This window comes from Chelonia mydas, chromosome 2 (assembly GCF_015237465.2).
Source record: "Chelonia mydas isolate rCheMyd1 chromosome 2, rCheMyd1.pri.v2, whole genome shotgun sequence".
Classification (NCBI taxonomy): Eukaryota; Metazoa; Chordata; order Testudines; family Cheloniidae; genus Chelonia; species Chelonia mydas.
The window spans coordinates 12,272,940-12,298,785 of NC_057850.1; the positions used below are offsets into that span (position 1 = coordinate 12,272,940).

The following is a 25,846-nucleotide window of genomic DNA, read 5'->3' on the forward strand; positions in this document are numbered from 1 at the left end:
TTTAATAGCTCCTCTCCCTCCCTGGTACACCCCCCTGATGTGTTTATTGGGAGCAATCATGTCCCTTCTCAACCTTTGATTTGCTAGGCTAAACAAACCAAGCTCATTTAGTTTCCTCTCATGAAACAGGGCCCTCACTGATCAGCCTAGTAGCCTTCTCTGCACCTGTTCCACTTTGAATTCATCTTTTTTGAACACAGGCAATCAGAATTGTACACAGTATTCCTCACCAGTGTCTTGTATGAAGGCATTCATGTATCCCTACTTCTATTGGAAATACCTTTTCTCTGCTCTGAATTTGTCTCTCCTAGGTAATGTTTATACTTTTAGAGCAAGTCAAAATGTTTTGACTGGAACTTTTTTAGTTGGAAAATGGTGTTGTGTCAAAATCAAAATGTTTCATGGAAACAGTTCTGTGTCAGCAACAAGCTTTTCTGTATACACGTTCAAAACAAAACAAACTGATATTTTGTTTCAAATGAAATATTTTTTGTTTAGTTTGAATTTTGAAAACCCGAAATAGTCAGTTCTTGGATTTTTTTTACATCACCCTTCCCCCGGTCACAGGGTGAGCTGGCCCTTTAAGAGGCATTGGGGCTCAGCCTCCCCTCTGCCAGATTTAGCGCATCTCTTTAAGTGAAGTGAATGAGTTTAGGGGTCATGTGACAACAGGAGCAAATGACCAAGAACAAGGCCTCCTGGGAGATATAAGGGCAGCCTGAGTTCAGTCAGGAAAGAGATTCCAGGAGAGCAGACTTGGGAGTGTCAGGACCAGGACATGGGCAGTCTGATCTGCTGGCCAGGCTTAGTGGTCAAAACCAGAAGTCTGTACAGGAACAAGGCTCAGTTCCAGCAGTTCTGGGGTGGCTACCCAGTGAAGGCTGCCTTGGAACCCTTGGGCCCAGGACTTCAAGACTTACACAGATAGGAAAGGACCAGTGAGGAGACTGAGAACATAGAGGAAGAGTCACTGGGAAAGAGAGACAGGACAGTCTGGGTTATTGTGCAGAGAGCCTAATTGTTTAGGACCCCAGGCCTGAGGTAGAGGGTGCGCCTGGTTTTCCCCCTGTGTTGCTACCTTGTACAAGGGGAAGAAGGGACTGTTGGGACCCCATGAGGGTGGGAAGCTGAGCCCAGCAGAAGGGCTGCAGACTGTTGTGCAGTTGGAAAGACCCTTGAAGAGCTGAGCTGGGTAAAAGGCTAGGGTGGAAGATTGGTTTTGTATCCCTTGTGCCTCTGACTTTGAAAGGTGTGAACTCATGGTGTAGATCAGTGGTTTGAACCTCTTTTCATATGTGGACCCCTAAACCATTTTGAATGGAGGTGCAGACCCCTTTGGAAATCTTAGACATAGCCTGTGGACCACCAGGTGTCCGCGGACCCTAGGTTGAAAACCACTGATGTAGCTGGAGGGCTAAGCCACCTTACTGCTCATAACAATGAAGCTCCTGCACTGTGGATGACTGCTGAGAGGGGAAAATGAGGCAGTAAGTGACCTGATGCCAGTCCAGGCAAATCCCTCCTAAATTCCTATTTCTCTCCCTCTTTTACTTCTCTTCCCTTTTTTCATTGAAAATGGTGAGGAAGAATAAAAAAAGGAGGCTGATTGCTGGGTAAGGAGGAGAAGAAACCTTTTTTGGGGATGTGGAGAGTGTCAAAATCTAAAGTAAACAAAATAAACAATTTATTTAATGGCAGGTCCATGAAATGGCTACTGGGTTGTCTAACCACATGGCTGGATCTTCAAACTAGGAACCTAAATCGATGGTATTGCAGGTGCCATTATTTTGCCTGTATGTAATTATACCCAAACTGGGGCATGGAAACTGAGGTATAATCACCCCAGCTGCTAGTCTCTCCCGGGCACAAGTTAGTCCTGTTGTCTGGGAGGAATAGGGGAAGCTTGTGCTGACATTGCCTAAGCTCTACTTGTTTGTAGAGGTGAAATTTTGCCATTTGCGGAAGGCTAGAGCGAGGCCTCTGCCCCACTTAAGTACTAGTTATGCCTTACTTTAAGGGCTTAAATGGAACTTACTTAGTTCATAGCCCCTGAGCTGGCCTCTACAGAGGGGTGAATTTCACTGTGGAGGAATAGGGGACTTCGATCTCCAGCATTGCCAGGCCGGCATGTTCCACTCATTTTAATTTAATAAATCAATGTTAAGATATTATACTGAACTCCTATGGAATTGCAGTGCATACATATGCACATATGTATAGATCTTTACTTAAAGGACTTGTACAAGCCTTCTTTGTATTTTTGCCAGTACTATACAAGTGCTGTATGTTGGGTATAGAGGCATGATCCAGTGCCTGTTGAAGTAAATGGAAAGAATCCCATTGACTTTGGGTTTTTCATCAGGCTTATAGATGTAATGCAACACACAAATCCATACCAACTGTAAGACCTATTCCATTCTGTTCTTGTCGTATTTGATCAAATAACATTCAGGAAGAGCAAATCACCTCTAGTGATGAAGTTACCCAGACCCCTGTACCAAACTCCTTTTAGGCTGACCTATGGCCCTGCCACTTCTCATTTAAAATTCTGATTATTTATAAGCCCTCAAGGCTTTCTCTTTCAGCTTGCTATTCTTCTGCACATTCAGAGACTACAGATGAGTACACTTGAGTAATCTGTCATTGACAAAAAGGCAAGGCTTGCTGTCAAAGCGCTATAGTAGCATACTGTCAGGGTGATGACAGTGTGATCACAACTGTGTTTCACATGGTGTCCTGCTGGATGATAACATCTTCTGTGTTGGGGGAAAAAAAATGCCAGCTCCATCCTCTGTTAGTTTTGCCCTGTTTAAATGTCAATCCCTTTAATCCTGGTAGTGACAAATATAGAAAAATGTACTTGCTCCTAAATACGTACTTAGTTGGCTAAAATGCGTATTAGCTGCTCTGAATACCTATCTGCTTAATACATTCAGTACTATTGAATGTATTTTAGTGAGAGAATGCTGCTGCTGATGCTCACAGAAGAACTTGGAGAGTTCATAATAGCATTGCTTAGTACTGAATCTAGCTGTGCAGAACGTTCGTACATCAGCCTTCATGTTCGTCTTATAGCAGCAGTCCTGAACTTTGCTGAAAGATGTAATGAAAAGTTCAGTAACTTTTGGACCAGCACCTCCTTCGTGCATGACGATCTCCCCACTCCTGCTCCACCCCTTTAGTCATCTTCAGAGAGGGAGGCCAATAACCTTTTAGAATTGCTTCTCTTGCTTTCTGGGACGCCTCTCAGCCCCAGGTTGCTAAAGGGACAGTAGAAGCAGCAGCAGATCAGGAGATGCCCTGCAGGGTTCCTGAGAGCTCTATGGCACTTTTGCAGTTTGCTAAGTTTGGGATCACTCTCCTAATGTGTATAAAAATGGACTACTGAAGAACCGAATGAGACAAATACAAACCCCACACGATTACTCGCTAAATTCTCCACAACAAGCCAAAGACATGGCTCCTCCCCAAACCCAACCGATCAAAGAATAATGAGCTCAAAGTGCGGATTACTTTTAAAAAATAAAACCACCTCCATGCCTTTTTGACTCTTCCTCACTCCCGAATGCATTGTCCAATTGGTCCCAAACATTTTGGAAACATTCTATCCTCAGATAATATGGATTGTTATGTATTGATATTGCCATAGTCCGTATAGAAGCCCCAATCAGGACTGAGGGCCTGTTGTGCTAGACGCTGTACAAACACACAGTAAAGGACAGGTCCTGCCCTGAAGAGTTTGTAATCTTCATTATGCCTGTGAAATATCAGCTGAATTGGTTTATTTATGTTAGCATTAGGGGGATAAGAAACTGTGATGGAATACATTCCTGTATTCACACCCTACACACTGTTATAATACTCTGTGTACAAGGTATGCCTTGCAGGGTATCATTTGAAGACTCATAATTTGCTGGTCAGTATTATCCTGATAAAATATGTATGGCAACATTGTATGTGCAGTTACAAGATTTCTCTGTATGGTGTTAACAACACATGTTCCAAACCCCACAGCCCTGCCCAACCAGAAATTGGCAAACAGGTCTGTCCTAAACTAAGGAATGTGTGCTTGCCTTAATTTGCATTTAAGCAGTAAACAGAGTAATCAAAGAGGAAGGGAAAACAAAGAAAGTTCCAATAGATGAAAAACCAGCAGGGAACATCCTTCCACATAGACTCTTTGTCTCCTGGGTCTCAGCTGGAAATGTTTTCCAAGAAGGGTATTAAAACTATAAAAAGGAGGGACCAACACCCCAAGGGACCCCTGTCTATCTCCCTACCCAGCTCATTCTCCACACCTGAGAAGACAAAAGGAAACAGCTATTGGACTCTGAGAGAGAGGTTCTGATCTGAAAATTTGCTCAGTAATCTGCTGGAGCATGTGGTGAGAAAGTTTGCTTTGCAACTAAGAGTTTCTTAAGTAGATACTAATAAGCATTTATCTTTATTTTTCTTGTAACCATTTCTGACTTTTATGCTTCATTACCTGTACTCACTTAAAATCTATCTCTTTGTAGTTAAGAAACTTGTTTCATTGTTGTATCTAATCCAATGTGTTTAAGATAAAGTATCTAGGTAACTCTAAGGTAATAAACTGGAATATTATTCCTTTAAAGGAATAATGGACTTAATATATGTGTACTGTCTAGCAGAGTGCTGGGCAGTACATGACATACATTTCTCGGAGAAAATCTGGGACTGGGGGCATGTTGGGGTCACCTGGCAGTACAACCAAGGCTGGTGAAAGCCAGGGACGTAACTAGCAGGCTACAGTTACTCACACATGATATGGGTGTGGCTTGCATGCTGAAAGGCTGTTTGTGAGCAGCCCAGGTGGGAGCTTCTTCAGCAAGGCATTGTAAGGTACCAAAGGTTGCAGGACAGGGGTGACTCAAGACCCCCTCCCCACCACTAGTCTGGACTGTGACCTGGTATGTTGCAGAAATGGCTGTTTTGCACCTTGGATTGTCCTGTGAAACTGTGCAAAGTAAAAGTCACAGTAGTATTGTACTCCTACTCCATTCTCACTTGGCACAGGAATAAATGATTATACAGGGAGCAAGGCAGTGGAGGTTTGGGCTTTATAATGGAGAGGTAGTTTCAACCTTAACAGTGCAGAGCCTGGGTGCTCTTCATACTATGCAAGGCAGTTGTAGGTCCTTCATCTAGAATCTTTTAAAAAAGAGAAATGGATGCTGTCTCACAGAGCAATGCAAACTTTAAACTGGTGCAACCATATTGCTTTAGATGAGCATATTCCTTTGAAAACCGGTAAGGGTAAAATCCAAAAGACCAGGATGCCTCAGGGGAAAGCTGAAGAAAAGGGAGTGTGGTACAGATTAAACATGGAGGATAATGCGTGTAAGGGATGATGCAGTGTGCAGAGCTGTTGAAGCAATGGCTGAGTTTGTTTAAGGAGAGCTCAGATGCTGTCCTAGGGTAAAACTGTGCAGTCTGAACGTTTTCTGCTTTCTAGGTGAATAGTTGCTCATCCCTTCCAGTGTTTCCTGAACAGTGAGAATCTTTAGACATAGAGGAATAAAACAGGCAGCCCGAAATGGTAGGATTTTATTTTTCCCTATGAAAGATGCACATGCGGTCAGGATTATGCACATGAGTCCCTGTCAGACTGGGAATTAGTCTAGTTTGACAAGGATTTGTGATAAAACATGTTATCAGTTAATGTCTGCATACTAAAGAGTCTTGTTACTTATTTGTGGCAACCATCAGCTATGGCTAGTAGTAATATTAGTATTTTAATTTAGAAAGGTACTTTTGATTTTGCTGATAGTGCAAGCAGGTTGTTATCATTTAAAAAAATAGTATTACTTTATATTTTCACTATGATTAAACACCTTCAGCTCAACTCTCCCCTCACATGTTCCCAGGATAAATCAGGAGTGCCCCGACTGAAGTCAGTGGTCCTGCAGCTGTCTAAAACCAGTGTAAGGAAGATGTGTAAATTAGGCACTTTGCTCTTGCACTCCGTTCCCAATCATGCATCAGCAAAATAGGTGTGGGGTGTAGGGTGTGAGTGTGGGGGTTTTAGGTAGCTTATGACCAATAAATGAAGTCCAGGCTTCTCGCATGCAGGTCTCGCTTATATCTGGTGCCAGTGAGGTGCCAGGGGCAGCGATGGTGTGGAGGTGCCATGGGGTCCACGCAGCTCCTCAGGGATTTGCCAGGTTTGGGTGGCTGGGCCTGAACCCTTTTCTGCAGGGAGGGTTTGATCAAACCCCAGTCTTTGCATGGGGATCTCTGTGAGGGAACCCCATGGAGATTTTTCTCCCCACAAAGCCCCATGCTGAAGGTTTTAATGTGTGTGGGTCTGATCTGGTCTTAAAATCTTTGCTAAGGGTTTAATAAACCGTATCTAAACGCGTTAAAGTACTTGCACCAACCTGTCTCCACCACAGAATGGAACAAAGGGACAGAGTGTAAGTTTGGTGGGTCGTGGAATTGGGGTGGGGCTGGTGTGTGCAATGACAGTTATGTCAAGTTGGGTTTGGATGGCTTCCTGAAATGTTCATTTCCAGATACTCATCAAAAAATAAAAACACCCCCCCCTACACACACAAATGTAGTAGTTTTGTAAAGAGTGTAAATATTTTCTGATTGGATTCCAGTGACAAACCCTTTAGATCTAAAATTATCACAATGTACAGCTAGAGGCAGTAACTGAAGCCAGGGTTGCGCTGTGCTAGGCATTGTACATACACATTATCACAGACATAAGAACATATGAATGGCCACACTGAGTCAGACCAGTGGTCCAACTAGCCCAGTACCCTGACTTCCGAGAGTAGCCAGTGCCAGATGCTTCACAGGGAATGAACAGACCAGGGCAATTATCAAGTGATCTGTCCCCTGTGGTCTAGTCCCAGCTACTAGCAGTTGGAGATTTAAGGATACCCTGATCATGAGGTTCCATCCCTGACCATCTTGACTACTAGACGTGGATGGGCCTATCCTCTATCTAATTCTTTAATTGAACACAGTTATACTTTCGGCCTTCACAAGATCCCATGGCAATGAGTTCCACAGGTTGACTGTGCATTCTGTGAAGAAGTATTTCTTTGTTTGTTCGAAACCTGCTGTCTAATAATTTCATCAGGTGATGCCTAATTTTTGTCAGATGTAAAGGGGTATGTAACACATCCCTATGCACTTTCCCCACACCATACATAATTTTATAGACCCCTGTCATATGTGCCCTTACTTGTGTCTTTTCTAAGTTGAACAGTCCTACAATACCTGCCCCAAAGAATTCATGATGTAAATAGACCAGGCAAAGAATAGGAGAAGAAACACAGACACATACACAACTGAAATGACTCCACCAAGACACACAGCAGGTCAGTGACAGTTGTGAACAGAACCAGATATCCTGAATTACAGGGCAGGACTCTGTTAATTGGACTATGGTGCCTGTTACTCTTGGCTAATGAAGATTTGTGTTGGGGAATATACCTCTATATTTATATACGAAGGCTGTGTGCAGATATATGCAAATTTTCCACAGAGTCCTGCAGTGCACTTTACTCTCACACAGGCAAAATTTCCAATGCTGTTCTCTCCTGTTCTGTGGCCAGATACTGTCCTGACAGGTGTAACCAGAAGCGCCGACTCCGTGGGTGCTTCGGGGCTCAAGAATCTACCGAAAAAATAAGGGGTGCTGAGCACCCACAAGCCACCAGTAGGCGGCAGGAGCACATACATGGCACACAGTGCAACTGGAAGGCAGGAGAGCATCCACTGACAAAAACGAAAGTCAGAGCCTGTAGGTGTAGCACAAGATTTGGCCCATTGAAAGCAAATAACTACAATGCAAGTAGGCTTAGACCTGGCCATGCAAATACGTATAGAGTTGCCTTGTTAATAATAATCATAATATGCATAGAAGCATGTTAACTGGGGGCAGGGAGCGGGAGGGAGGGAGGTTGGATAATGTACAAACATTTCTTTTGTGTTTTCACTTGTGTTAACTTTTCAGTGCATCCTGTCCAATCAGGTTGCATTGCATCATGGACATTTACTCACTCTTCTTTTCTCGAAGCAAGCTGTTCTTGTCATGGCTCTTCATGTTAATCAGATAGTGTTTAATCCTCCTCACACATTGGTGTAAATCAGGAGTAATTCCCTTGAAGTCAATGGAATTAAACTTGTAGAAAGCTTGTGTGAATAAGAAGAGAATTAGGGCCATAATATTTAACAGTCCAATCCACCTGCTCTCCTTAATATCATAGCTGCATACTGCATGTTTGCTCTCTGAACTCGCATAAATATCGATTGTGTGTTCTAACTATTTTTCTCATGTTGAATGGAGTAGTCATCTGTATAACAGCATTTTTTTTTTAAATTTTCTCTAGATACTACCAGATACGAGCAGGGTTGAAACTTCCATCCAGGATTCCCCATAGACTGGCTGCAACAATCATAGAGCAAACAGGTGAGAAATTCAGAGGAAAGTGACCTGATGAGAGCTGGGTTCATTTGTTCAGATTGGGGAAAACAGAGTAAATGAGAGATAATCCAAGTACAAATCTGGGTTTAGATCCAGATCTGAACTTCTCCTAAAGCTCAGGGGCATTTAGAGACGGTGTTCTGGTTTGGCCTGTTAAAGAGATGGGCTCCAGTTCTGAAGTTTGAATCTGGTTCCAAACCTCATGGTGTGTGTGAGAGATGCAGAGCCAGATTCAATAGGGAACCGTTTCTAGGGTAAGTGAAAATATGAATAAAACAACTCTCCTGGCTGCTGCACATGGGAATGAGCAGTCTGTGCTCAAAGACATGAAATGTATAGTAATGGCTAAAAGGAAGTTCAGGGAAGCACCCGGAAATCCAGATGCTTCTCTGCATTTCATCTGAGCTTGCTGAACCTCAAGAGGCTGCAGAATTGGGCTAGGAATGGCAGAATAAAAGTTAAATCACCTATGTAAAAGCTTCCCTATGGTTTGCTGGGTATGGGAATTCTCCATTTCCTGCCCAGAACTATTGGGTAGTGTTCAACACTTGGCCACGTTGCACTACAGCGGTGATGGCATTTCAGCAGCTGAGAATGGGAAGGCTATTGTTTATATAAAATATGACCAAATACACGGTGAGGTTTTGGCTGGAGCAAGCTTGACACAGACCTGGGTCCAGCGTGCCAGGCAGCAGGACCTGCAAGGAGGTTAGTACGATTCCTCTGCGAGGCATCCTTGAAGGACTCAGCAGAGCCCCTCCCAAAGGGTGGCACTGCCTGGGGAGGGAGCATAGTTTGGGACATGAGGAGTTCATTGAGTGCAACCCCGCTCTGGTGGAATTAAAGCTGCCCCTTCCTTGGTGGAACCTCTTGGGAGGGAAGCAATGGGAACACACTGTCTTGCCCTCTGTCTCTCTCTGGGGTGTGGCCAGCATAGGAAGGTGCATTTGGCAATCTGGTCTGTAAATGGTGTAGTGCTTTGTGCTCCTTCTGGACAAAGGGGACACTAGGTTAGTGTAAACAGCTATGGGTCTAATCCAAAATCCACTGAAGTCATTTGGAATCTTTTAGTTAACTCCTGTGGGCTTTAGATTGGGCCCTTTTAGCAGAAGGCCGTGACGCAGGCTGTCTCCTAGAGCACAGCGAAAAGCTATCAGAAGAACTACATTTTAAATCTAACTTTACCTTCCTGTTATAAAAAAGAATATAATGTAATGCAGTTCTACATTGTAAAGCAAATGAATGAGCATATTGTCCAGGAACCAGGTAAAACTACTTTCTTCCTCTCCTGTTTCTTCATTTCATTGACCGAGGTCCGAGCATTTTCTTCCTCCTAACATTTGTACATACCTGAAAGACAAATGAGGCTGCAGCGTTTTCATCGGTCTTTTTAAAAAAAAACAAAAACAAAACAAAATAAAAAACCCTTATAAACCAAAGGCAAAACTTACCATGGTTACAGGATTAGCAGCAGACTTGCACGACGCTAATGCAATCCAGGCAGGAGGTTAATAGCTTTACAGGGCTAACATCAAGGCAGGGGGTATTTAAGACGTTAAGGCTTTAAAAGATTCTTTCTTGGCTAACTTTGATAGGGTTTTGTAATTGATTCATACAGCCTGTGGAAGAGCATCATTTAATGGGGCTGAAGTTTAAGCTAATCAGTCGGACTGTTAGATGGCAATAGAGGTTTTCCTACAGGATGGGGAGCACGCAGATACCGGACACGGAGTTGGTATACCATATTTTAAATGCTTTTTATTGATTATAAAACAAACCTTACTTACTTTACATTTATACCCCAAACATACTATACCAGAGTTCAAAGGTCAGAATGGTCCAATGGCCAGTCGAGGTTTCTTTTGTTGGATAAGATCATAAGATGCTGGGAGCCGGCAAAACCACATTTATATTCACACGGGACTCTGGATTAATAAACGACATTGATTTGCAGAAATTATAGGCATTCATTTATAGTTCATTTTGTTGCGTCATCGGTTCTTTGCCTTTGTTTACTAGGCCTTTTACCCACACAATTTTAAAGAGAGAGTTTTGGGCGGGCCGCCATGATTTAAGGCGTGCCATTTTCTTTAATTTTTATACAATTTTACATCAGTCCATTTGATGTTATTTCCTTTTCTGATGATTTTTCGTATTTTTCTTGGAATTGTTTTGGCACAAAGAGTTCTAATAGTCCTTGACCTTAATTCCTTGCTTCAGTTGCTAACTTGCAAATCATGCATTCATGTCGAGCACGCGTCATTCATACCAGGCCTTAATGACCTATAACACATTACATGGATATATGAATCACAATGTGTGTGTGTTTGTGTGTGTGTGTGTATATATATATATATATATACACACCCTCCTCTTGATACATGATTAATGCCATTAATTATTGTATTACTTTACAATTTTGCAAGCAATTTAATTTTATATATTACTTGCTTTAAATTTTTTTGTTGCTTTTTTATTCGGTAGTATAAACAGAGCATAATAAAGGTTAACAAAATTAGTAATGCAAATAATATGACAATAGGATGTTTAATATTTGATCATTGTGGAGCAAAATGTTTGTTTTTTTTTAGCTGAGCAGACTTAGATAATATTTTTGTATATTGCCTGATTTTTGCCTTTATTAATTTTTTTTATTGTTTCCAATGTATTTTTAAATTGAAGGACCAGTTTATATTTTTTGGTTTTTAAACTATTTAAAAAAAATGGAGGACCTTGGTAAATAATTTTATTAATAATGACCTTTGTTAATTACATTAATATGACTTAATTGGGCCTTTGTTTGTTATACTTTTTTTAAATACACGTTTTTAGTGGTTACCACACAGATACACCCATTGCCTAAATTAAACACTTTTTTGCCATTCGTGGCTAAATATTGCATGGTACATTGTTTGCTTAAATGGTTTAAATGACATTTCTCTAGGGACCAAGTTAGTTGCGGGCACACCCATTTGCTTTGTTTTTACTTTTTACAATGTTTTGTTAATTTTATTAATTTGTATTTTAATTAAGTATGTTTCACTTATTTTTATTCACTTTTTATTAATAATTTTTGGCAACTTCCAGGCCACGGCTGCTTTTTTCTTTTTTGTGTTGTGTAACAGCATTTTGCCTTTTTACTTTCCCCTCAGAGTGGCTTGATTTTAATTAAACTTTATATATATATTTTTATTTTGTAATTTGTTGATTGTATATATGAGGATTTTGGAACCATTTAAAAGGCCATTGCCAATTAATTACTTAGCAGATTAACCATTTTTTTAACGTACTATATTTTATAGTTTGCATTTGTACACATTGTATTACTAGTACAGTTTTATTGTTAATTTTAGACACACCAAATAGATTTACATTTAGAGACGTTTCTAAGGTTTGGGCTTGTTTTAATTGGAGATTCACACTTCTTATTCCTTGTTTCGATAATGCACCAAAATGTCGTGTTACATGTGTCTGTATAGCTCCCAAAATGTTACCCAAAGCTGACATTTGTTTGGTAACATTTTAATATTAAATGAGTTTAAAACTTCATCTTCAGTGCTACCTATGATATATTTTTCTATACCTTTTTTATTTTGTATAGTTCATTTTTTTTATTGTTGTTGACATGCTTGTAATAGAGGCAAGCATATGGCGTACACTTTGGCTGTTGTGCACTTACGTTTACTTGCACTTTTTTTAACCATATTGTTTGGTTTACAATAGTTGGGGCTTTGATTACTTTTTCCCTCCTACATGGGTGCTCGTCTGCCATGATTCTTGGTGCGATTTTGTTTACTGGTATTTTATTAATAAACATAAAAAGACCATATTTTTGAAAATATATTCCCCCATTAATTTTCCTAAAGCAACTTAATTTGATTATTATGGAAGGATTTGTATTTACACCATATGTTTATAACTTGAGAGCCATTGATTTATTTTATTTCACATGAGTATTAGCCAGTTTTTGTTTATTAGTCACATTTAGGGTGACTACATTAAATTTTAAGGTTTAAAAGGTACAGTTTAGAGTACTTATATTTAGCTTAAATTTAGTTATAATAAAAACAAACCTTAGGTGACCTTTTTTTTTTAGTATGTACAAATATTTTTATTGCTCTTTTAAATTTTTTGGCTTTATATATTTTCATGTTACATTTTTTTCGGTCATATTTTAAATTTTACCTTAAACGTTGTGGTTTTTTTTACATTTGGTTTTGTTTCGTCCTGGTTTTTTTTCATTTTGTTCCACAAGTAGTCAAATGTATTATTTCCTTTGATTTATACCTTCATTTTAGAGGTGCTTCCATATGTATAGTCATGTACCCCTAATTTTTTCCAAATATTTAAAAAACATAAAAGCCCCAAACCATATTTTTACACTTTTTGAATTATGAGAATTCTTCATATTGAAACCATAGCCCTTATTCTATTGGAATAATGTCCGATGCTTTTGGCCGTATTATTTTAAATACTTACACTAACCTTTTTTATTTTTGCTCGAGCTTTGGTATTATGATGTTTTTAAATATAACACACACAACAATTTTTTTTTTACCAAGCACAAAATGCAAAGCAAAGCAAGCATAAGCAATAAACCAATTACAAAAATTGTAGCACCGTATTTGCACTTGAAATCCAAGGTCCGTAGAGGATAATTTTGGGTGCAATTGGGCATTTCTTGTCCTCTGTAAGATAAACTAAATGAAAAAGAAAGGAACATTATTTAATTTTTAGGCCAGAACTTTAATTGTGATGTGTGGACCCTTTTTTGTGTTGTTGTTAATTTGCACTACAGTAGGTGAAATTTTATTTATGATGGAAAATGGTTTAACCCATTTAGACTTCAGTACATGATTTTTTTTAATGTTAATTTTAAATACATTACTTTATTTTTGATTTTTTATAATTGATTGTTTTTTGACACACAGCTCCTGTATTTTTACTTCAGCTGCTATAGTTTTCTGGCACCAACTGTGAGAAACTCCTGCGTTTTCCCCCTTACGTGAATTGCCTTTTTTATAGCTTGCCACAACAGCCATACTACGGCCGTTTGCTTTTACTGGCATTAGGCTTGTACAGCTGTACATATTTTTTAAACATATTTTTTAAGGTATCAAGTATATTACATCTGGTTCCACCGCACCTTCCATCCAAGGGCATGTCCCAAATGCAATAAATTTCTTCTCTAACAGAGAAGGGGCTTTAACTTTAGTCCATGGAGGTGCCTCTTCCACCCCTTCATTTTTTAAAAAAAATAGTTTTTTAAACATTATTACATTAACAGCACATGGTATCGCCCCATGCGTTTTTTTTCCCCTCTCACACATTTTTTACAAATTTTACAAATAAGGAGTTACCCTTATTAGTCTTAGATAAGTACTCCCCCAACACTGTAAGACCCCATCTCAAAATCCGGCACTCCTTAATATCTCTCCCCACTCTGCATTCTCCACCACTTGTTAGACCCACAATAGAGGTCTCCCTGCAGGGTGGGGAGCAGGAAGATACCGGGTACAGTGTTGGTATGCAATACTCTAAATGCGCGTTATTGATTACAAAACAGATCTTACTTGCTTCATATTTATACTCCAAACATACTATACCAGAGTCCAAAGGTCAGAATGGTCCCGATGGCCAGTCGAGGTTCCTTGTGTCAGGATAAGATCATAAGATGAGGGGAGCTGGCAAAATCACATCCATATCCACACAGGACTCTGGATCAATAAACTATTCTGATTTGCAGAAATCATAGGCATCCATTGATAGTTCATTCCATCACGTTATTGGTTCTTTGCTTTTGTTTACTAGACCTTTTACCTGCATAATTTTAAAGAGACAATCCTGGGTGAGCCGCCATGATCCAAAGCGTGCCATTTCCTCCAATTCTTATACAATTTTATATCAGTCCACTTGGTGTTGTTTCCTCTTCTGATTTTTCATATTTTTCTCAGACAATCATAAGATTGTTTTTGCACAAAGAGTTCTAATAGTCCTTAACCTTAAGTCCTTGCTTTGGTTGCTAACTCGCAATGCACATATTCATGTCAAGCATGCATCATTCATACCAGATATATATCTCTATCTCTATCTATATGTATCTATATATATCTCCCAACAGGACATTTCTATATTCTGTTGTCACTGATCTGCCCAAGTATCAGAGGGGTAGCCATGTTAGTCTGGATCTGTAAAAGCAGCAAAGAGTCCTGTGGCACCTTATAGACTAACAGATGTATTGGAGCATAAGCTTTCGTGGGTGAATGCATGCATCCGACGAAGTGGGTATTCACCCCTGAAAGCTTATGCTCCAATATGTCTGTTAGTCTATAAGGTGCCACAGGACTCTGATCTGCCCAAGTGTATATATAGATTTTTGTGTGTGGGTGGGGAGGAGAAATTAAAACATTGCAAGTTTTAATAATATGCACTATGAAAGAGGCAGCCCTGGCAGCACAAAGTATTATAAAATCATGAGTCAAAGCCCCAAAATTCATGAGATTGACTTTAAAATTTGTGATTCTCTGTATTTGTCTTCTGTTTTATTGAGACCTTTGCATTCAGATTTTTCAAGGTTTCTCCACAGCCATGAGGGCCAGGAACTTTCTCTTTCAAAAAATAAAAGCTGACATTTTCATTTCAGCAGCTGGGATGCTAAGAAAAATAAAAATAACATGAGACTTGCAATAAAACCATGGGAGGTGACAACACTTGAAGATGGTGAGGAATGAAAGAAATAAGTATTTTCCGTTGCAGAAATAGCATAGCTTTTAGCTCCCAAAACTCTTCATGGAGAAACGAAATCAGGGACCAGCCAAACTTGTGAATTTGAGACCAGCCCTTGGGACTTCCAGGAAGTTAATATTAACTAACTTATATAATGTAAATGTACATATATAACATAAGGCAGTACATGTACAGTCGTGATGTTAATATGTATGTTTTTTCTTGGAAATGGAGAGAAATTGCTTGGCTTTACCAGCAATGAAAAGGGTGAGGGGAGGGAAATAAGATGTTAACTGACCTGTTAAAGAGGAATCCTTGATGTGGACTTTGATCTGTAGGATCATTAGTCTTTGTGGGCTGTACCTCCATATCTGAGGCCTGGTCTACTGTTAGCCGATGGCCAGGGATGTTTGGTGAGGTGCCAGCTATGCCCGTTTATACCATCCGTGACTTTAACCGCTAGGACGCACTGTCCCTTCGCGGCGGGCAGCCCGGGCTAGGCTGACGGATGCCCCAAGGTCCTAACCACCCGTGACTTTAACTGCTAGAGCTCAGAGCTCCTTCGCAGCGGGCAGTCAACACTGACTGACAGGTGCCCCAATGGCAGCACTAAGAGCCTCTCCACACCCGTGACTTTAACTGCTAGAGCTCAGAGCTCCTTCGCAGCGGGCAGCCAGGATTGACTGACAGGTGCCCCAAGAGTTTGCCCCGTGGAGGCGGCACAACTCAACGCTAGGCTCTTAGTACTCTCACCTAATGGCCAGGCTTTATAGCCAAAACGGCTGAGGTTCTTTAATTGTGTTGGCTGCTTTACAGTAAACCAGAGAAACAAGTCAGGCTTATGCACAATGGTTACCAAAATTTATTAAACTAGATTCTAATCATGTGGTTACAAAATTGCTAGTGCCTACTTATTTAAATGTAGAGATGTTACACACACAAACGAGTTACAAAACTGAAGCCACAATCCCAAAGAAAGAAAACAAAGTATAGAGCTCTATTTCAAAATATGTGTACACTAAAGATAGGAGATCAGGTGTGGGTGCTTCTTACCCTCCTTGCATCTCTCGATTCCAGCGGTGCCAAGCCAGGATCGGTCACTCAATTCCGCGGAAAGACGAATAAGGGACAAGGCTTAGGGACCCTCTTAGCTGCAGAAGCCTTGGGAGGCTGTCACTTATCTGACCAGCAGATAGATAGTGAAAAGCACTCAAAAATCATGGTGCTGTAGGTCCCATACTTATACCTCTGTACTCCTTTATTCTCTTTCTCCTTTCTTATGCCAAATTGGGGCTGGTCTGTCTGGGCGACGCCAGCTCTCGCAAGAGTAGTTCACACTTGCAAGGGAGAAACAATAAGTTTCGACTACTGGACACTTCTTTTATCAGGGTAAATATTTTCCCACCTAGGATGTTGGGGTGTGTGCATCACGCTATTTAGTAGGGGCTAAGAGCCATGTCTGTCACAGCTTCTCTGTCTGCTGTAAGCCTAATCGTTGTATATGTTCCCAGAGGCACATTGTCACAGCACACCTGTGCTTCTCACAGCTTCAAAGGCTGTGCTGGAATTTATGTTGAGTGCCCTGTTGTTTTGGCTCCCGTGTGTTTCCAGCAATGCTGGTCTGAGGGGGGGCTGGCTGTCTGGCTACATTCCACCCCCTGATGCACCACACTACATCCCAGATTGCAAGGTGGCGGTGATGCCAGCACCTCTTGCCCTCCTTGGGGAAATCTAGAAATACCCAACAACCAAATTAGAGGATGAGGGTTCGCGGAATTGGTTAGGATCCCTTTTTAGCTCTAGGTATCTGATTTGTGTGGAGGAAAGAGCAGTTTGAATCAAACGCTTCATAATACATAAAGTTACACAAAAAACAATTACAATAATTAAAATGGTTAAAACAGTATTTACAACTGAATGTAAAAACGGGGAGAGGGAAAATCCCAAGTGTATCCCGTTACATATTCCACAGGCCGTCCCCAAACAGTGCGATGCCATTGTCCCACCTCCCCCGAGTCAATGCGAGGGTGGTTGGTGTACCATGCTGCTCCCCACTGAAAGATGTCGCTTTTGTTCCACCAATCATTTAGGCTGAGTGGTACAAATTCAATTCCCAGTCCATTGGTTGAATTTAGCAAGGTGCACATCCAGCAATTTGTAGCACCAGCAGCTGAGGCGATGGTTTGGATTGCTCCCCGAAGAGGATGTTCTGGTATTGCCAAGGTGACTGGAGCCAACAGAAGGATCATGAGGGCTTGCAGGAACATATCTCGGGTGGGTCGTGTTCTAGCTAAAAAACTTATTTTAAAACCAAAAGCAAAAATTACACCTGCTATTATAAGTAATGGCAAATATATCAACAGTCCATAGTAGTCTCTAGTGATCAAACAGATCTGCTGCATGGTCCATTTTGCTGACAGGTTAGCTGGCAGGTTGCTCGGAACCATGGGACCATTCCTGCAATAAATCACATGGTCAGCCGGTCTTGGATGCGATCCAAGCCTCTGTAATGGTTATTAGCCTTTTATCAGCATTTAAGGCACTCCATACACCTTTCTCTTTATAGGCGTGCAAAACGCAGGTAAAGGTTCCCAGGGCTGGGTGTTTAATCACAACAGTGTCCCCGGGAGCATACTTGGAACTGTGCAGTGGTGTTCTGGCAGGGGAGATAGCTTTCCCTGTAGGGAAGAATCCCCTGCTGATTGGACTTCCTGTAGGAGTCTGTCTGTTGTTTAATCTCTGCACCACTTCGTCCAGTCTGTCTCCCCATGTGCCATCAGTAGGCTTCAAGTGATTCTTTAGCAACCCATTCCAGCGCTCGACCATGCCATTAGATTGAGGTCGATATGGAAGGTGGAAGGTCCATTGGACTCCATGGTTAAGGGTCCATTCCCTTATAAGTTTATTCTTAAAATGCGAACCATTATCTGATTGGATTTCTTGAGGCATTGGGACAATTGCTGTTAAGCGGTTTAGTCCCATAATTGTGGACAACCCTGTTGCCAATCGGGTTGGATATGCAAAACCAATCCCTGAAACAATTTCTACCCCAGTCAAGATGTATTTCCACCTCTGCCTTGTAGTGGGCAGTGGTCCGACATAATCGACCTGCCAGGTTGCCCATAGTGTTTTTCCATCTCTTAGCCTGGCAAACCTTTGTCCTTCTGCTATATGTTTTCTAGTCTCAGCACAAATAGCACAGGCTTGCACCAGGTCTCTAGCCTGTCTGTGGGTGATAGGCCACCCCCTGATATGTGCTTGCCGCACTAACTCATCACTTCCTGTGTGTCCTAAATTATCATGTAACCATGAATATAAGCGTTCCCATTCTACTTGTGTGGTAAAGAGCTGGGCAGCTGCATCGGCTAAATTGTTTAACTGTGCAGCTGGGGTATTATTCCTCTGATGAGCTGAGACATGTCCTATAGACAGGGGTTGTTGCAGGGCATGCTGATATAACCACTTCCAGTATTCCAGTCCCCATACTGGTTTACCTCCTATTTCCCAGTGGTTATTTTTCCAGTTAGTGATCCACTGAGTGGCACCTGCCCATACCGCATAGGAGTCCGTCTATACTGCGGTGGCTCCTGCTTCACAGGCCAGTTTAATTGCAGCCAATTCTGCAAGTTGTGCTGACCCATCAATTTCAGCAGTTAGGGGTGCTGCAGAGGTGTCTGCAGGCACTGCTGCAGCTTTTCCCTTCCATTTTCCTTTAACCAGCCTGGCACTGCCATCAGTGAACCATACTCCCTCAGGCTTAGAAGGATCAAATGGGGCAGCATCCTTAATGGGAGATTGCTGTGGAGGTAGGCTGTATTCATCAGGCATTCCTACTTTCCATAGGGATTCCTGAATCATAGTGGGGTTTTGTGCAGTGTCTGCACTACCTACCCTGTGGTGTATGTAAAGTGCCCATCTTTGGACAGTCATTTTTTTGTGCTACACCAGGTGGTAACTCTTTCCCTTCCAATATAGGTTTAATGATTGGAAGAGGAGTGTGAATTGTGATGTCCTTATCCTGAGTTAATTCCTCAGTTTCTCTCAAGGCTGTGTAAGCTGCCAGAAGCACCTTCTCATAAGGCGTGTAGTTAGCCTGTGACCCTTGCCATGACTTGGAACCAAACTGAATTGGTCGTCTGGGAGCAGTGTCACTTTCTTGCCAGAGAGCATAAGACATTCCAGTGGCTCCCACAGTTAGGTACAAATGGAATGGGGCTTCAGGATGTATGGGACCCAGAGCCTGATAGGTGTGTATCTCCCCTATCAGTTGCCTGAGGGCTTCCTCATGGGCAGGAGCCCATTCCCAGGCAGCACTTTTCTTTAACAAATTGTACAATGGTCTGGCTATAATGGCAAAGCCAGGTACATGTTTTCTCCAAAACCCCAGGGTTCCCAAAATCTGTCTCAATTGATCTTTACTTTCAGGGGAGGGTGCCTGATTTAGCTCTTGCACAGTGTCATTAGGCACAGACCTCCTACCTCCCATCCATACAGTACCTAAGAATTTTATCTCTTGGGAGGGACCTTGGCATTTCTCAGCTGGTAACTCTAAATTAAGGGCTTCTAGTGCTTCTTTGATTTGATTCATAGCCTCCTGTACCTCTTCTGAGGTTTTCCCACCTATTAAGATGTCATCAATGTATTGCACAGTTTGTATATTGGGTGGCAGTATAAGGTCATCTAGGACCTTTGCCAGTGCCCCATGGCAAATAGTGGGTGAGTGTTTAAACCCTTGTGGCATTCGGGTAAAAGTGTATTGTACACCTTTCCAAGTAAAAGCAAATCTTTCCTGGTCAGCTGGTTGCAAAGGGACCATGAAGAACATGTCCTTTACATCTAATACTGCTAGCCAGGGTTTATCCCAGGTTTGTATGGTGTTTACAATATCTGTTATGCTAGGGACTGCTGCAGTTAATGGTCCAGTGTTACTGTTTAGCTTCCTATAGTCTATAGTGAGTCTCCATTTGCCATTTGGTTTCTTGATGGGCCACACAGGAGAATTAAAGTGAGAGTGGGTACGAATTAAAATTCCTCGCTGTTCCAAATCTTTGATCAGGTCAGTAACAGGGCTTATGGCCTCAGCTGGGACATTATACTGCTTTATGTTTGTTACTGTTGAGGGCGGGAGAGCAGGCGCGCTGCTAAGTAAGTTTACAGAATAGTGGGGAGGGCTTTCCTCTTCCAGGTGGGTGGCATGAGGAACAGAACTGACTCCAAAAGCCCATCTTTCCCCATTAATCCTTCCCTTCTTTCCTCTTAAAACGTCCATGCCCAGTATGTTGGCATTGCCCAAAATCACCTCATATTTTCGGGGCTGATGGTGGGGTTGCAATGGGATATCCAGTTTTATCTTAACTAATGGGTAAGTTATGGTACTGCCATTTACTCCCGTAACAAGTACCTGCTTTCGGCCAGTAGGTGGCGAGCCCTGAAAACTTTCTCGCTTAATCATGGACATTTGAGCCCCTGTGTCCATTAAGAAAGGAACAATGTGTTTGTCATTTACAGTTACATGTATCCGGGGGTCTTTTGCTGTTGTTTTCTCCTCTTTGGATTTAAGCTGGTTTATTAGGAGAGGAGATTGACCCCCGCAAGCTAGTTTCCCTGTTCTGGTAACTCTTGCAGTTGCTGCAGCAATGGAGTATACAGGGTGTTTGCAGCTGGGGAAGGAGGAGAGAGCTGCAGAGGTGCACTGGGAGTAGCATTAGTTGTCTCCCAGTCAGCTCTTTTAAAGGTGGTGAATAATTTTAGCCGCTCTGTGGGCAGTCCATTTATCACATCTCTGGGATACCCTAAAGCCAGACATTGTCTCCACAACTTGGCTCTAAGCTCCTTTTCCTCCTGGGTTGGCTCTCGCTTGTTTTTATGTCCTTTAGATGGTGCCCCCTTGTTTCCCTGAAGGGAACGCATCTTAGCTTTGCCTGTCAGTGCTCTGATGTCTCCGAATTCTCTAAAGTATGACACCCGAAGGTTTAGCAGTGCCCGAAAGGTACTGTTATGTGCTGCAGCTTCTGATCTAAGGGACAGTGCCACAGCCCTATGGTTACTCGGAGCTCCCTTAAGCAGGGGTCTGAGATCCTCTACATTTACCTGACCCTCCCATGGACTTTCATAGGCTAACTCTTGAGGGTTTTGGCCAAGCATGCTAATGACAGCCACAGTTAATAGAACTGCTTTTACCTCATCTATGTTGGTCCAGTGCATTACTGTGGGTTCATCTCGGTCTGCTGGGTAAATTCCTCTTGCCCATCGACAAGCCAGAGACCAAAGTGTTTTAGGGGTGTTCCCCTCTGAGTGTTCCAGGAATATTCCTGCACCTAAGTTAAGGCGCTCAGTTTCTTGGGCTGTCAGGCGTATATATCCACCCCCAGTGTCCCAGAGGCGGACCAGCCACTCTATTATACCTTCCTCAGGCTTTTTAGCAAAATCTCCCTGGATTGTTTTTAACTCCATGGGAGTATATTGGCGGGTGGTAATTTTGGTAAAGTGTGTTGGAGCTTTACTCCCTTTTCCCTTTTTACCTCCCCTTTTTGTTTTTGAAGAGGTGGATGGATCATTATCATCCCCTTCTTCATCCAGCTCTGCCCCACTCAAATTTCCCTCATGTTCTTCTGATTTGTGATGTGTGATAGCTGGTCTTAATTTTACAGAGGGACCTTCCTCTTCAGAGGAGGGGGACTCATCTGCTGAATCCCAAATGTCTCCATCCCATTCCTCAGGGTCTAGCCAGAGAGCAGTCTCAACTTTAGCCCGGTTGATTCTGCGTGTTTTAGTCTCCAGCTTTTCCCTTCGTTCTATCCCTTCTTTCTCAATTAAGGGAAGTAATCTTTTCTGAAGATGTTCCATATCCCTATTCAGTGTTCTTACTCTGGTATCTAAATTCTGGCATTCCTTGCGCAGTGTGTCCCTTTCCTGTTGTAGCCTATTAAATTCTGTTGCCAGACTATGATAATCTTTACAGGCAGCTTGCCAAATGTTAGTAAGCAGCCATATACAAGCACCTTTTCCTTTCCCTTTCTTCATCTTGCAGGCAGTTCTCCAGTTACAGAAATGCTGCCAGATCTCTGCTGGTTTTCCCCAATATTTCTCCAGCAGTTCTTTGCTCCACAGAGGATTTCCCCATCCCTCTTGGGTCAAACTTTTCTCTAGCTCAGGGAATTCTGTGGTGTTTATCATGACTGGTTTCATTGTGTTACTGTAGTGCAGCCTATATCACAATCCTGTTCGTGACGCCAAATCTGTTAGCCGATGGCCAGGGATGTTTGGTGAGGTGCCAGCTATGCCCGTTTATACCATCCGTGACTTTAACCGCTAGGACGCACTGTCCCTTCGCAGCGGGCAGCCCGGGCTAGGCTGACGGATGCCCCAAGGTCCTAACCACCCGTGACTTTAACTGCTAGAGCTCAGAGCTCCTTCGCAGCGGGCAGTCAACACTGACTGACAGGTGCCCCAATGGCAGCACTAAGAGCCTCTCCACACCCGTGACTTTAACTGCTAGAGCTCAGAGCTCCTTCGCAGCGGGCAGCCAGGATTGACTGACAGGTGCCCCAAGAGTTTGCCCCGTGGAGGCGGCACAACTCAACGCTAGGCTCTTAGTACTCTCACCTAATGGCCAGGCTTTATAGCCAAAACGGCTGAGGTTCTTTAATTGTGTTGGCTGCTTTACAGTAAACCAGAGAAACAAGTCAGGCTTATGCACAATGGTTACCAAAATTTATTAAACTAGATTCTAATCATGTGGTTACAAAATTGCTAGTGCCTACTTATTTAAATGTAGAGATGTTACACACACAAACGAGTTACAAAACTGAAGCCACAATCCCAAAGAAAGAAAACAAAGTATAGAGCTCTATTTCAAAATATGTGTACACTAAAGATAGGAGATCAGGTGTGGGTGCTTCTTACCCTCCTTGCATCTCTCGATTCCAGCGGTGCCAAGCCAGGATCGGTCACTCAATTCCGCGGAAAGACGAATAAGGGACAAGGCTTAGGGACCCTCTTAGCTGCAGAAGCCTTGGGAGGCTGTCACTTATCTGACCAGCAGATAGATAGTGAAAAGCACTCAAAAATCATGGTGCTGTAGGTCCCATACTTATACCTCTGTACTCCTTTATTCTCTTTCTCCTTTCTTATGCCAAATTGGGGCTGGTCTGTCTGGGCGACGCCAGCTCTCGCAAGAGTAGTTCACACTTGCAAGGGAGAAACAATAAGTTTCGACTACTGGACACTTCTTTTATCAGGGTAAATATTTTCCCACCTAGGATGTTGGGGTGTGTGCATCACGCTATTTAGTAGGGGCTAAGAGCCATGTCTGTCACAGCTTCTCTGTCTGCTGTAAGCCTAATCGTTGTATATGTTCCCAGAGGCACATTGTCACAGCACACCTGTGCTTCTCACAGCTTCAAAGGCTGTGCTGGAATTTATGTTGAGTGCCCTGTTGTTTTGGCTCCCGTGTGTTTCCAGCAATGCTGGTCTGAGGGGGGGCTGGCTGTCTGGCTACATCTACACTGCTGCTTAAGTTGATGTAAGTTACATCGCTCAAGGGTATGAAAAATATCACCCGCCTGAGCGACGTAGCTTACATGGACCTAATGGGGTGTCTACACCATGCTATGTCAGTGGGAGACACTCTTTCATCGACTTAGCTTCTTCTTTGAGTGCTTGCTCATGTCGATTCCGTCCAACCAGGTATGTGCGTGCCACGTGCATGGTCATTTGAAGGTTTTCCCCCTAGCAGTACCCATCAGGTCGGCTGTGGAGCCCTGTGGAGTTGTGCCTTCATGGCAGTATATATATATAGGTCCCTGCTGACCCACCACCTCTTCAGTTCCTTCTTACTGGCAGTGACAGTCATTGGAGCTGCTTCTCTCTCTTGCTAGGGCAAGCGATCCCCTAGTGGACTTTCCTATTTGTATCTGTAAATAGTTTTAATTAGAGTTAGTTAATGTTTTTAGTATAGGATATTTAGTTAGATAAGTTTCTGTTAGGATTTATTCCCCCCACATTCCCCCGGGGACTGGGGTATGCCTTGGTCTCAAGGCTTCAAACTGTGTGGGTCCTACCAGAAGCCAATGCCCAGGGGAGACCCTCATGATTGCTGCGTAAAGTGCTTGGGAGAAGCTCACCAGACTGACAAGTGTAAAATCTGTAGAGGCTGCCACCCAAGAACCAAGAAGGAGAGGGACTTTAGGTTGAAACTGCTCCTTATGGAGTCAGCTCTTCATCCCCAGCCGGCACAGCGCTTTGGTGCAGAGCACACTGGCCTCAGTGAGAGACAAAGGACTCGGGGTCTAGAGACCCCGGGCGCTACCAATCTCTGCCACCAAAGATGAGCTCTGTGGCTTCCCGGCACCACTTTCCCTCACTGGTGCTGCACAGAAAATAAAAGAGAGTCGAGATGGGGCATTCGCCCACAGTGAGAGCAGTCAAGCGTGAGGGTCCCCACAGAGTGCATCCCGTGCCAGGACACTCAGCCCCTACTCCAGCAAAACCAGCAACCTTGACTCCGACATTGCAGGCAGGTCTGCCGAGTCTGATCCCTTTGGAGTCCCCTGCGTGGGAGAGCCAAATGGGGGAGTTGGATCTTCCATCCACTCCTGACATGTTTGAGGCCACCAGGGACCACATCGTGAGGCAGCACCGGCACCAGACAGAGGAGCCATGCTTTCTAAGGGCAAACCAGCCATGATGTGTTGCTGGTCACCCTCCACTCGCCACTGCTCTCTGGCACCATACCACTAATCACCGAGGTCGGACTCAACTTCTGGGTCGGATCCAGAATCGTACATCTCCAGACGGAGCCGGCATCACTCGCATCACTGTTTGAGGCAAGAGGATGGTCAGCAAGTTCTCATGATATGCTGACCACCACAATGGCAGGTGCCCACACAGGATCCTTTCTGGACCCCGTGGGTGTATCACCAAGCCCAGGGGACAAGCTCCAGATCTCTATCTATCACCTCGGACAGGCAGATCCCCACATCATCCTCCATGGTGTGGGAACCTCCACAGGGATCAGAGCCCAGTTGTGACGGTTTAGATCACAGAAACCCCCTTGGGGTTGCCAACTGATGTACCAAGACTACTTCTGCCCCTGCCTTCCTTGCCAGCTTGGGACTCCAGCACCCTGTCGTGCTGAGCCAGACATGCCAGTCTGCTCCAACACAGACCAAGGGTCTGAACCACATGCCCCAAAGCTGCAGGTTTAACTGAAAGCAACTTAAGAAGTGTTCCTGCCTTTAACACTCAGAAGCCCAACTTCCAATGGGGTCCAAACCCTAAATAAATCAGTTTTGCCCTGTATAAATCTTATACAGGGTAACTCATAAATTGTTCGCCCTCTATAACACTGATAGAGAGGTATGCACAGCTGTTTGTTCCCCCCTCAGGTATTAATACATACTCTGGGTTAATTAATAAGTAAAAAGTGATTTTATTAAATACAGAAAGTAGGATTTAAGTGGTTCCAAGTAGTAACAGACAGAACAAAGTGAATTACCAAGCAAAATAAAATAGAATGCGCAAGTCTATTTCTAAGAAAACTGAATACAGATAAAACCTCACTCTCAGAGGTGTTTCAGTAAGCTTCCTTTTACAGACTAGTCTCCTTCTAGTTTGGGTCCAGCAATCACTCACATCCCCTGTAGTTACTGTCCT

General features: G+C 42.9%; 1 protein-coding gene across 1 annotated transcript in view; it reads left to right on the forward strand.

Annotated features, from left to right (window-relative positions):
* FAM135B (family with sequence similarity 135 member B) overlaps window positions 1–25,846 on the forward strand; it is a 327,919-nt gene that overhangs the window by 115,188 nt on the left and 186,885 nt on the right. Inside the window, exon 3 of the mRNA XM_043539051.1 lies at window positions 8,370–8,449. Coding sequence (XP_043394986.1) covers window positions 8,370–8,449 — 80 coding nt within the window. The remainder of the gene's footprint in view (window positions 1–8,369; window positions 8,450–25,846) is intronic.